Below are 14,714 nucleotides of genomic sequence, written 5' to 3'. Positions count from 1 at the left end.
ATTTTAGATACTCCATCGATTTTCCCATTCCAAATGGAAACCATAGCTGGACAGACTGTTCATGCAAGCCAGCTAGTTTCACTCAGAATTTGTTGCCGTTTTCTGTCCCGTTCCTGCTGTTTGAACTCTCTGCTCAAAACCATGAAAATTGTTGGAACAGTTATGACACTCTAAAATTATATTACCTGCAAAGTCTATGTACTGTACAGTTATTTCTTCTTCTAACATAGCAGATGCCTTACGGCATATTCTCCATGTGATTCCTTCTGGCAGATGCACTGTGATTGGTTGGGTGCCGTGATTGGTGGGATGCTTGATTGACAGGTAGTGGGTGGAGTTGGTGACAGCGTGAGACTTTTCAGGGGAGCTTATTCAAATATATAGGTGAGGATTGTATTTATTATATTATATTATATTATATTATATTATATTATATTATATTATATTATATTATATTATATTATATTATATTGCATTAAGTCATATATTAATATCTTCCAAAAAATATTTTTTATTGCGTTTTAAAAAAAAAAAATCTAATTGACGGAAGATTTCCAGTGGCTTTTACAGTCATGGATTTCCCTTGGGATCATTAAAGTATATATCTATCTATCTATCTATCCATGGTATAAAACATTATTTGGCTAACAAAACACAGCTCTGAAAAATTATAATAGCTATTGCACCAAAATAGCTAGAACGTATAGACACAGAGCAACGTTAGTACTACAATGAAATTGTATTCTAACAGATGCAGTATTCAGTCTCCAACTAGTACTGCATTTCCTCCTGCAGGATACATCTGGCTCTTTAGCTACTTAATGCTCAACTATGTTCACCAGTTGGTGATTAACTTTCTTTGTCTGCTTTTATGTGCGGTAGAGGTTGCTTACAATGTAAAGCAGCTGTCTACTGTCTCTTGAAACAAGGTTGTTGAGTTGCGAGATAGTTAAATAAAACCTCTGATTCCCCTACTATGATCCACCGTACTGAAGGAAAAATACAGAGATTTCCTTCACATTAATCACCCTTCAATTGGAGTATTTTCACATTTGATAAAACATACATGCTGTTCTCTCCTGGGAGAACAGTTATTTGATTGAAGTTTCAGGAAATAATGAGTAACTTCAGATAAAAATGTCTCACTGTTATTATTGCCTTAGTCATTCTGACTTGTAGCATTTATCCTGAAATGAAATGCCCTTAAATGTCTGATTTAAATAGAGAAATGGTAATTTCCACTGCATTGTTTGGTTCGCAGTCTACGGATAATATACCAATTGTAATTCTTCATACTGTCTCAGATGTTCAGTGACAAGCCACTACTTTCTAAATATTTAAAATTTGGTCAAAAAAGTGAATTATTGAATAATCCAAGAAGTTTTTTTCTTTTTTTTCACGTGAAGGATTTTTGATGGAGTGCTACAGAAGTTTTCGCTGTTTTATTTATAGGTTGCCTCTGCCACAACCTTGTCATCCAAAAAGCTCTGGAATGAATTTTTCTCAGCCAGCGTTGCCAGAATTCAGGGAAACATCTGTTCTCTCTTAACACTACTGGCATTCTCTAGTTTTCATTATGTTGCATGCTTTACTTCACAGCTGAATGATTGCTTGGTATAATGTTCTTTTACGATAGCCTTGTTTCAGTACAATCTCAATGAAATTATTTATCTTAAAATTGTGATGTTGGCTGGGGGTTAGGGTTAGACAGTATGAAACTGGGGGGAATAGGATGTGTATGGATATAGAGAGAAAACTGACACACACACACACACACACACACACACACACACACACACACACACACACACACACACACACACACACACACACACACACCATCCCTCTAGTGTGTGTTTAGTGTGTGTTCACAACGCTTTGGCTTACCTTTCCCAAATTTCCCAAATTTCATTTAGACTGCGATAGTTTAGCCCTTTGCCATCTCTCATTGTCCATGAATAATAATGATAATAATAATAATAATAATAATAATAATAATAATAATAATAATAATAATAATAATAATAATAATAATACATTGTATTTATATTGCACTTTACATTATAAAAATATGAAAGTGCTACAAAGTCAAAGAGAGCATAAAACCTAAGCCGAGCAGAAGGATCGATCACCCATGCTGTGCAGTGTAGTTCTGGGGACCTTGAGGAGGTTGACTGTTGTCGAGAAACAGCATACGTAAATATGTATATTGGGTTGCAGTCTTGTGAAAACTTTAGGACATTTAATTTAATAATCGGTTCTTTATTAAGTTCGATCTTGCTTTTATTTGTTTGCTGTAAAGAAAATGATTTGATTGCAATTAAACGACTAAAATTAATGTTGTTTTACTCAACAAACAAATGATATGAACAAAAATGTGTATTTTAATGGAGGACACCTACCCCTTAATAAATAGTGTTGCCCCCTTTGGCTCAAATAACTTAAGTGAAACACTCCTTGTAGCCATCTACCAGTCTCTGACATTCATATGAACAAAGTTTTCCTCACTTCATCACAAGATTATTTGAGCTGTGAGATATTTGAGGGGTTTCCTGCATCTGCAGCCCATTTCAAATCACCCTACAGCATCTCAATGGGATTAAGGCTTTCACTTGGCTGTTCCAAGACTCCAATATGCTGGTATACTGGTACTGTGTGCCATTTGCTCTAATGCTTTGGGTCAGTGTCATGTTGCCAGGTCCAGTTCCAGAGATTTAATTTTTGTTACAAATGGTTTAGCATGTTCCTCAAGCACCCTCCAATACACTATAGAATTCATGGTGGATTCTCTGATGGTGAGTTGGCCAGGTCCTGCTGCAGCAAAGCATGACAATGTCACTTCCATACTACACAGTTGGTATGGGTTTCTTTTCTGTGAATGCTGTATTTGGTTCACACCAAACATGTGTTCTGTTCTGATGTCCAAACAATTAAATTTAAACTTGTGTGTTCAAAGAACATTATTCCCGATATCATAGTCTTTGTCTATGTCATCTCTGGCAAACTTCAGTCTGGCCTTCATGTTTTTCTTAAAGAGCAATGGTTTCCTCCTTGCACATCTTCCATGATAGTCAAACTTGTGTCATCTCAAGAGCCTGCTGTAGGTCCCATTATGACATTTTAGGATTTTTGAGAATTTCCTTTAGCATCTTGCAATCTGTTCTGGGGGTGAATTTGCTGGGACGGCCAGGTATAATGGCAGTTGTTTTGAATATCCCCCAGTTGTATTTGTATAGCGGAATGGTGGCTTTCCTTACCAGACTCCTAAACAGCCATAATCTTCTCTCTGAGGCATTAAGCCACTCTTTGGATCTCACCATGGTGGTCATTGTTACGTCAACATTCAGGGGCACAGCAATCTAAACGTTCCGTGTTTTAAATAGGGCAAGGCTCCTTCAAAATTCTGGGTAACAATGTTCTGATACAGCTGATGTGATACATGATGTGTGTTTTCAAATCTTTTAAGTGGGAAAATATGCAGGAGTGTCCTAACTTTTTTTTTTTTTCAGACACACCCTTATTTTGTTTGACAAGTAAACAGTGTAAATTTTTGTTGTTTAGTTGCAGTTAAATCACTTCTAGCTCCATAAATAAAGTTTTGACATTGATATGCCAATATTTCTTAATGAAGTGCTGCTTATTTAATACGGTGCCCTAATTTTTTCACTCGACTGTATATTAAAAAATATATACTTTTTTGCAGCTTTTCATACCTTTTTGTGCAATTTCCAAACCATAGCACAAAGTTGATGTTGATATGCTCCCCAAGCACCTTAACGTATGCCCACCACACCTCAGGGATGCCTCATATGTTGAGGAAGTATTTTCCTCTGAGGATTAGATAAAATATCCATTTTCCTATGTATAACAAAAACCAAATTAGTTTACAATAATGGGAAAAGGGTTTTCAAGTATTTCAAAGCAGCTATTCCCATGTGCAAAACATTGAAATGTCTTGTGTAGATTATTGTGTGGCTCATGCACAAACAAGCAGATGCATATGCAATACATAAACATTCATAAACGTATGCACATGGAGCATGGCAGGGGATTGCCATGACATATTTGCAGGCAGTTTTTTTGGCAAGACATGAAGTGAAACAATCACCAGGAAGTAGTAATGAGAAAGGAGACAAAGAGGATTGGCAATTTTCCTTCCTTCTGTGTAAAGGCAAAAAAAGTTTATTAGAGCACTGTGAGAAAGTCTTCAATGGAATTTTCTAGTTTGCCAGAGACTATTGCATATCTGTTAATAAGAAAAGCAGTAAACAGGCTTATGTGCATGTCTATGTGAGCACATAAAGTGTGTTAATAAACCAAGGGGGGGTCTCGTCAAGGTGATAAATAGAACAAAACACACGGGGACGGATTAGAGCAGGAGAGAGGGAGAGAAAGAAAAGAAAGAGATTAACCATAGGATGCCAGGAGTTTGAAGGGTGGGGGAGGAGCCAAAGGAAGGATGGAGTACAATATATAGGCAAGAATGAGATGAAGGACTAGGAGGAAGGGTTGTGTAAAAGAAAGAAGAAAAGTTTAAGGTGGAGCTGAAGAAGAGATGAAAGTGCGACTCGGTGTGGAAAATAAAGGGGGATGGAGATAAGGGAGTGATGAGGAATGGAAACAAGGATGACATCTGGATAAAAAGAGGATGAGGCAGAAGAAAAAATGGAGAAGAAAGGAAGAGGCAGACTTGGTGCCAAGAAATCAAGAAAAAAAGGCTAGAAAGTAAAATTTGTGTGATCATGGTGGAAGAGAGAACATAGTTAGGGACTTGATAAAGACAGAAATGAATGGTGGTAATCTAACTGAAGAGAGCAGAAAACATGAAAAGGGAAGAAAGGAGAAGGTGAACAAGGCTAAAGAATGAAAGACAGGAAGGATTGTGATGTGTGCTGAGGAGCAATGAATGAATATATGAAAAGGAAAAGGTTAAGTGGTGAATGAAGTACTAATGGGAGACGGAAAGAGTCACACTACTCATATACTGCCCATTCACTGTGGCCTTTCTATTTATCACAATTTCATTTTGCGTTTAGATGTAATGTCCGGATCAAGATAGATTCTGTTCATCTTCCATGCAGCTTTAAATCTTTTTACTTTAGTTAGAGTTTCTCCTGTCATTTCTGCATTTTTTTCATGTTGGAGGTGACACTGCACTGTGTGAATCAATTTTAAAAGACATTTCATACAAAAGCAAATATCTGGGATTAAAGAAAATCAGCGACAAAATCAGGGCAAGGACTTCTCAAGCAAAGCAAATTAATTTTTTTCAATTTCCTCCTGACTCTCACTGTGACAGCTTAGCTTTCTTTCCTCTTTTGTTTATGATGTCCATGTGTGAAATTGAGCTTAACCTGTTATTCCTTCCTCTCGCTCATTCATCCCGGTCTGCAGGGTGTGGTTCCAGTCAGGCATCAACTTTCTAGCTGTGAAGCCAGGCAACCTTGTTGCATGGGAGATCAAACAGGAAATGGTACCAGGAAGCAGTTCGTTGGCGGTGATGTGTCAGCGAAAGACCTACTCCACACCTGAGAGGTAGGGGTGAAGCTTGACATTCTTGACATTCTGTATGCGACTTGTAACAAGGGGGATTTTTGTTTGAACCAAATGAAGCACAGCTAAAAAAAAAAATAAAAAAACAATAAAAGGTTTAATCCTGTATCGGATCAGAAGATGAGATATATCTTCTTTTAGTAATATTTTTGACCAGTCAGTGAGGAACCTTTTTGCTCCCCCACTTTTTAAAAAAAAAACAACAACATCTTTCCAGAGGTGATAAAAACATAGGCACCAAGTGCTTTTTTCTAATGGACTTGGTACTACATATTTCAAATGATGCACTGGTAGTGCCACATCAAAAGCCTGACTTGGCATTTATTGACTGATAGGCCCTTTCAGCTTGAGTCTCCAACCCACAATATAACAGATGTGTTTGTGTTTATATTGAGTTATGAATTCATTGACTGCATTGTTGGTTTATAAGTGTTCATTTTAGTCTGTACCACACCACAAGTGTGTGGTACACAAAAGCAAGTGGCGATGGAAAACTTTGACCCATTTGTCATGCTAAATTTCTCATTTACTTTGTAATTGCTTTGTCCTTGTATGGTTGGTTGAGCTCTTCTGTGTGTGTGTTTGTGCACTTGAATTTATTTTGTGTCAGGAGAGCAAAGGATGGAAGTAAACACTCTAGTTTTTATTTAGTTGTTATAATGTGACAGATGATCAGTGTTTCAATACTAGTGCTTGGTGTTAATGGCAACAGTACAACATATAACAGTCAGACTAAATGTAATCAGTGGGTGAAATGTGAAAAGCTGAAAGTGGTGAGAAAGTTCTTCACTTTAGGACAGTAAAAGGACAGTAAAAGGAGAGTGGGTTTGGCAAAGGAGCAGAGAAGCTGATTCAAATTCTGACATTAAAAAAGTGTGCAATAATAACACCATAAATAAGGTGAAGAAATCACATGTAAATGACCCTGTTGCTGGTTTAACTCATAAACAAGCTAAAAGGACCACAGTCAGAGTTGTAATGCTGAGATATCCACAATATTAGAAATACATAATCTATGATCTTCTTCTGTTCCTTTCGGCTTTTCCCTTCAGGGTCGCCACAACAAATCAGTTGCCTCCATCTAACCCTGTCTTCTGCATCCTCCTCTCTCGCACCAACTGCCTTCATGTCCTCTTTCACTACATCCATAAACCTCCTCTTTGGTCTTCCTCTAGGCCTCCTGTGTGGCAGTTCAAAACTCAGCATCCTTCTACCAATATATTCACTATCTCTCCTCTGGACATGTCCAAACCATCTCAGTCTGGCCTCTCTGAGTTATCTCCAAAACCTATAACATGTGCTGTCCCTCTGATGTACTCATTCCTGATCCTATCCATCCTGGTCACTCCCAAAGAGATCCTCAGCATCTTCATCTCTGCTACCTCCAGCTCTGTCTCCTGTCTTTTCCTCAGTAACACTGTCTCTAGACCAAACAACATCGCTGGTCTCACCACAGTTTTGTACACCTTTCCTTTCACTTTAGTTGAAACTCTTCTATCAGACATCAAACCTGACACTTTTCTCCACCTGTTCCATCCTGCCTGTACATGCTTCTTCACCTCTTTTCCACACTCTCCATTGCTCTAAAGCTTTAAAAAGAAGTTCATATAAATGCACTGCAGCAAAGTCAATGTAATGCAGAAAATTAATATTAATTTTTAATTTAATTTAAATTTAGACATTTCGATGATTGTTTTTACAGTATTTGGAGCAATAATCTCAATAATCTCTGAAATGTACACCTTGATAAAGAAATGTATGCCTCATCCATCCGTCCATTCATCCGTCCATCCATCCATCCATCCATCCATCCATCCATCCATCCATCCATCCAGGTTTCCATTCTTGTAGACAAGATGATTGCATGGTCTCGTCTATCCGCTTAAGTGCCCCTGGAGCCTATCCCAGCTGGCAATTGGTGAAAGGCAAAGTACACCACAAATAAAATGTCAGTGCATTATGGGGCCACACATAGACAACCACGCACGCACACACTCACACCTACTGGCCTATTTATCTGAAGTGCATGTTTTTGGAGGTGGGAGGAAGCTGGACAACCTGGAGAGAACCCATGCAGACATGGGGAGAACATATAAACTCCGCACAGAATGGAACTGAACTCGGAACCCTCTTGCTGTGAGGCAACAACACTACTCATTATTACTCATTATGCCACCGTGCTGCCCTGTACAGACACAATGAAAAAGAAAAAGTGATAAAATAGTCAGTCCTCATGTCTATCTGTATGTAACTACAAAACAGACCAGCGACAACTGATTTCTTACCTTACCTTTTTATCTGCTAACTTTACATGATTACACCCACCTCCCATCGTCACCATATCTGTTATCATCAAAAAATGTACCCACTGCACTCCTGTGGATCAATTGACGCCACCATAAAAGATGCATGACAGTGTGCGGACATTGACAATAGAAAAGACAGACACATGCAGACTATAGGAAAATATGAATACTTTTGCAGATTATATACACACTTTTGAGCTGGTTGAAAGCCCAACCAGACCACAGACACACGCATGCATGCACGCATGCACGCACGCACGCACGCACGTACACACACACACACACACACACACACACACACACACACACACACACACACACACACACACACACACACACACACACACACACACAGAGAAACCATCATCCATGTATTACTCAATTCATCCACTACATTGACAAATAAAGAAAGGTGTTCACATTTGTGCCTGGATGAAGACTTACCTCACCAGTAAACATAGATGCTATTAACTCTCCTTTTTTCAACGCATTGTCCGTTAATCACAAGAGCAAATGAGATACCCCTTCTCTTTTCTTCATTCTTTTCCCCGCTCTTTCCACTGATCACTTGAATCACTTTTCTTTGCCATGGAAGGGACTCTATGTGACTGCAATTTCATGATTTCTGGCCTACATCCATATGGGGTACAGTTGTTTTACTTGCCCTGAAGGGTAAACACATCAAAGTGATGTCAGAGAAAGGAATTCTTTAGAAACCAGATTAAGACACAAAGGCAACCTCCTGCCATCTTCAATGTAATACTATAAAAAAGCAAGTGCCTACAAGCTTTGATTATCATGTAGCTAGAACTAAAATATACCGATGTGCACAAAGAAATAAATGTACAGGCTTACACACAACACACACACACACACTCGCACACACACACACACACACACACACACACACACACACACACACACACACACACACACACACACACACACACACACACACACACACACACATAATGGTGGTGGAGGAATGATTCAGTGCAGTACTTTTGTGTTCCTCCTTAATGAAATGGCAATGAAGACTGCAGGTGGGAGTGAGGCTGACAATTTTTACTACAGGGAAGATGCACACAGAGACACACACACACACACACGCACATACGCACACACACGGTGATTATACAAAGTTTTCCAGCATAAAACAGACAAGATCATAGTCTTTTATCCGAAGTTGTGTGGGCAGGATAGCTAATTAAAAGAGCTGATCTGCATTAATCTCTAATGAGATAATAGTCATTGAGACATGAGACAGTGAGTCTTTTTTTATGAATGAGCGGGTGGAAACGATTACTACCTCTGACAATTAATCTTCTGAATAGATTTTGTTACCTATTTTTATTCTATTGGGCGGCACGGTGGTGCAGTGGGTAGCACTGTCGCCGCACAGCAAGGCGGTTCCGGGTTCGAGTCCCACTTTGTGAGGGGTTTGCATGTTCTCCCTATGTCTGCGTGGGTTCTTTTTCCGTTTCTCCGGCTTCCTTCCACCGACAAAAATAATGAGGTTCAGGTTAATTGGCTGGATTCAAAGTTTCCGTAGATTTGAGTGTGTGCGTGCAAGTTTGTCTGTCTTTGTGTGGCTCCGCGGTGCACTGGTGTCACGCCCAGTGCATCCCGCCTCACGCCCTAAGCCAGCTGGGATAGGCTCCAGCTGTGTGTTTGCCTCATCTGCAGTTTACCAAAGAAGGGAAACATGCAGGGGCATTTCCGTACTGTTCATAGAAACTATGAAGCCGAATGTCTGCCGAAAGTGAGCTGAGAAAGAGAAGGTGAAGGAACTAAAAGGCCTGTTGTCAGAAGCAAAAGTCACAGTTTGTGAGTGCTTCCTACTGCAGTTGGACAAATCTATAGACATGAGTGACGCAGCCCAGATGTCCTTTTTTATTCATATGGTCTTTCTTACTGATTACACAACAAAGGAGGAGTGAGAGAACATATCTGTCATTCACCCTCAGTGGTTGGCTGCTTAAATAGATATGTGCAGGCAGAACACTGCTTTCCTGGACTTTCTGAATTATCACTGCATAATCCACCAACAAACATTATGTCCTAAAATGTTCAATGTGAAAGATATCATGGCTGTGAAGATTGAAGCAACAAAGACGAAGATCGCCTGTTATATTTGCTTCAGATCTCTTCAAAGACAACTATTCTGCTAATGTCTGAAGAAGGCTGCTGCGGTCACTCTGAGTTGTGACTAAACTCTAATGTGACTGAATGACTCAATTAAGGGAAACTCCTTCAAAGATTTTAAGAGTTCTGTCCAGAAATGAACCAGTTTTTCCATTTAGCTGGACATGCAGAATACAAGTAGTAGCTGTTAGTTAATACAAGTACCATTCCACCACGACTGCTGATCATTTGGAAGTGTGCTTGAGGATAGAGGTAAGATCTTAAGCCTGATCCGACCCGAAATTCGGGCCGCGTCGGGCTCAAAAAGTCAGTAATTATGTTCGGGTCAGGTCGGGCTTTAATACCCTCGGGCTCAGGTTGGGTCGGGCTAGATTTTTTTGGACTTGGCTCGGGCTTAAGATCTTACAAACCAAGACATGGCCCAAATTTTTTTAATAAATATTAGCGCTGTCAGGCGATTAAAAAAATTATCTAATTAATTAATTAATCTGAATTGTAGGACATTACAACATTGTAGTGCATGACTAATCAATAGAATACATCAAGAAGAACATATTTTTCATGCTCCAATGGATGTCCTGGCGGGAGCGGGACTGGAACCACCGACGGCTGGGCGATCTGTCTTGAGCAACTGCTGCCCCAATAGGCCCTCATGTGTTCTTTTAATAAATAAACGTTCTGCTCTCTGTTGTCAGTCACCCTGCTTTTGACCAGTGGCACTGTTACGAAGTGACTTCACTCGCAATTAATTGCGTTAATTTTTATAGCGCGTTAATTTGCAGCGTAATTAATTAATCTAATTAACGCGTTAATGTGACAGCCCTAATAAATATATATGTATACATTATGTATCTCAAACGATCTATGGATATTAAACTAAGGAATACCCTTATAAAATAAATAATTTCGGTAAAACAGAGAAGGCGATGTAGAAACATCCATCTACAATACCTGCACAGTTCCCTCCGTGTGTCAGCTGTATCTTCTCCTGTCACTTTACCTTTCCGATCGTGCGCACTGAAAGTAGAGGTAAGATCTTAAGCCCGAATCCTTGGATTCGGGCCGACCCAGACATCGGTCTCAAAAGGTCAATAATTATGTTCGGGCCGGGTTGGGCTTTAATACCCGCGGGCGCGGGTCTGGTCGAGCTGGATTTTTTAAGCCCGATCTTACCTCTACTTGAGGCTGAGCAGCTACTGCCTGGAAAAAGCACCTCCAGCTGATTCCATTCAGTGCAAGTCATCAGAGTAAACTCAGGACATGACAAACATTTACATAGTTAATTGCGTTGTGTTGTATAAATAAATGTATGTTTTGTGTTTTTGTACTTGGTGGATCTTTTTGACTTAGTCATTTTATAAGTTTCTTGCATGCTGAGAAACTGTGAGCAGCCCTTATATTATAGAACTATAGGGTTAAAATTATCAAGGAAAAAAAAAAAAAGCTAATTGTGAGCATTACTAATAATTACCATTCTAAGTCAGTCATTTTTTTTGTGAGTAAAGAGTTTTTTGCAAAAAGGTTATAACCAGACCTACAACTCTTTATTATTTCCTTTGTTTTATATAAACACACACACACGCACACGCACACGCACACGCACACGCACACGCACACACACACACACACACACACACACACACACACACACACACACACACACACACACACACACACACACACACACACATATATACTGGAAACAAACTGTGTGTTGGGAACAGGCCCAAACATTTTAGAAGAGAGTCAAAACTGAAGAAAGAATTAATGCACTAAGAAATAATCTATTAGCTCAGATCTGGTCTGATGTTTACACTGTTGATGATGTTGACACTGCATATGACTATCTCACTGATAAAATAGAAGAATTGTATAATTTGCATTGTCCAATAAAGAAAATGTATCTAAGAAAAAGGAGTTAGGAAACCATGGATGACTTCGTCCTTGATCAAGCCTGTCGAAAAAAGAATACATTAAATAAAAGGTTTATTAAGCAAAGAACAGAACAAGCAGAAGCTAAATACAAAAAAAAAGAAAAAAAGAAATAAATTAAATGTTATAATACGAACATGTAAGAAAGAATATTATAGTAATCTGCTTGCAGAAAAAAAAAATTACACTAGAAAACTATGGGATATAGTTAACAACTTTATAAAACAAAGTAAGGCTAAATCATTTTATCCAGAATATTTTCATATTAAAAATACAAAATTAGAGGACATGTATGAAGTAGCTAATTCATTTAATGAATTATTTGTGTCTGTTGATCCTGAGCTGGCAGAAAACATTCCTGTCTCACACTTGCACTGGGATTATTTTGACAAGATTGGAGGAAGGAATCAGAAGTCAATGTTTGTGGAGCCAGTGAAGGACACAGAGATAAGACACCTGGTCAACCAATGCGTAGCAAAAATGAATGAAGTAAATATTGAACAGGTTAATGAATTTAAAATGCTAGGAGTGATCATTGATGAGATGCTAAATTGGAAACCTCATTTAAGACCACTGCAAAAAAAGTTAACCAGAAGTGTATCCATACTGTGGAAAGCTCAAAAATGATTAAATCAGATGGCACTCCATATAATATATTGCGCACTAATCCTGCCCTTTCTTAACTACTGTGCTGAAGGATGAGGAAACACATATAAAAATGGCTTACAACCTTTATTTCTGATCCAGAATAGAGCCTTAAGGATTATTCACAATGAACATTATAGAGCTCATACAAACCAATTATTTATTAAATACAAACTACTGAAAATACATGATATCATAAGCTATAAAACTGTACAACCTATGTATAAAGCAGCCAATAACTACTTTCCTCAAAATATACAATCACAAATACAGATTAATGAATCCAATTACCAATTAAGAGAAAAAAACTGTTTTTACAGAAGAAAGCAAGAACAACATTTAAAACATTTTCACTATTGTTTACTGGCGTCAAACTTTGGAACAAACCGGATAAGGAAGTCAGGAGTGTGGTAACTCTATCTGCCTGTAAAAAGCTAATAAAAACATGATTTTGCAAGGTTTTTTTCTGACGTAAAGGATGGTGAAAGGACTGCATTGTTGGCTAATCAAACTACATGTTGTCATGCCTGTGAGATGAATGTCACTGTAACCTTTGTGCAGTAACTGAGATGATGAACAATAGCTGGATTGATAGCCAGCACATGCAAGATGTTATGACTGCTACAAAAAGAACATTAACAAAATTGGACTCTTTCTCAAAAAACCGACAAAGACGTGTGCAAAGATGCACGCCTATTGGACTGAATGGACGATTTAAAACAACAATACACCAAAATAATATAATTGATATTGAACTGTGAAATGCAATGTATGAATTTGGTTGACAATGTGCTGCAAATTACGCTGCAAATTAACGCGCTATAAAAATTAACGCAATTAATTGTGAGTGGCAAGTCAATGCGCAAGCATTTTAAATTTGGCCCATTGAGCGACCCGTAGGCTGCAGTGATGTCACTTTGTACCTGTGCCACTAGTCAAAAGCAGAGTGACTGACAACAGAGAAGGACGCGACACAGAAGAGGCAAGCCCACTTGAATCTTTGGGTGGAAAGTTTATTTATAAAATGAACAAAGACGGGACTATCAACAAAAACGCATTACCACAATAACCTTGACCTACCACATCTGTTCCAGCTGTTCTTTCAACCCTTGATTCTTCTCAATCTTTTCGTGTTCCTTCTTCCTGATGTTGGCATCAGCTGGAATCGCCACATCTATCACCACTGCACTCCTCTGCTCTTAGTCCACCACCACTATGTCCGGTTGGTTAGGCAGCAGCTGTCAGTCTGGAAGCTGAAGTCCCACAGGATCTTAGCTTTGTTGTTCTCAACCACCTTCAGTGTTATGCCTCATCGGGATTTGGGTACTTCCACTCCATACTGGGTACAGATGTTCCTATACACTATCACAGCTACTTGGTTGTGCTTCTCCATGTATGCTGACCCAGCTAGCATCTTACACCCTGCTACCACATGCTGGACTGTCTCTGGGGCTTCTTTACATAGCCTGCAATTTGGGTCAGATCTATAGTGGTAGATATTGGCCTTTATTGCTCTTGCACTTAAGGCCTGTTCTTGTGCTGCCATGCCTCTGCCTCTGTGCTGTCTGTCAGTCCTCCTTTGTCCAGGTCTTGATATCAGCCACTTCTTCTATCTGACGGTGGTATATACCGTGTAGGGGCTTGTCCCTCCATGTTGTCTCCTCCTCCTCTTCCTCTCTCTCTTCAGGTTTCTGCTGTCTGAGGCATTCGCTGAGCAGTTCATCTTTTTGGGCCATCTTCCTGATGTAGTCTTGGATTTTTGATATTTCACCCGGGACAGTGGCCCTGATACTCACTAGTCCTTGGCCTCCCTCTTTCTGCTTAGTGTACAGCCTCAGGATGCTGGACTTTGGGTGAAATACTCCATGCATGGTGAGGAGCTTTCTAGTCTTGATATCTGTGGCTTTTATCTCTTCCTTTGGCCAACCTGTGATCCCATCGGGGTATCTGATGACTGGCAGTGCATACATGTTGATGGCTCAGACAATTTTCTTACCATTCTCAGGACTTGCCTTACTCTGGAGGTATTTGGCTGTGGTTGTTTTCCTTTCGGCCTCCTCATGATTGCCATGATTGTGTTTCTTATTGAGTATATTTGGCCTAGTTGAGCTTTCACTGATGTCACTAATAACG

General features: G+C 39.2%; 1 protein-coding gene across 3 annotated transcripts in view; it reads left to right on the top strand.

Moving 5' to 3' along the window:
• si:dkey-215k6.1 (transmembrane protein 132B) overlaps window positions 1-14,714 on the top strand; it is a 345,313-nt gene that overhangs the window by 162,996 nt on the left and 167,603 nt on the right. For all 3 annotated transcript variants that reach the window (XM_068311917.1, XM_068311916.1, XM_068311915.1), the window contains exon 4: window positions 5,395-5,535. In XM_068311917.1, the coding sequence (XP_068168018.1) occupies window positions 5,395-5,535 (141 nt within the window). The remainder of the gene's footprint in view (window positions 1-5,394; window positions 5,536-14,714) is intronic.

The sequence above is a fragment of the Antennarius striatus genome, chromosome 3 (assembly GCF_040054535.1).
Source record: "Antennarius striatus isolate MH-2024 chromosome 3, ASM4005453v1, whole genome shotgun sequence".
Taxonomy (NCBI): Eukaryota; Metazoa; Chordata; class Actinopteri; order Lophiiformes; family Antennariidae; genus Antennarius; species Antennarius striatus.
The sequence above is the reverse complement of the archived record's forward strand: the minus strand, read 5'-3'. Positions and strand labels throughout refer to the sequence as shown.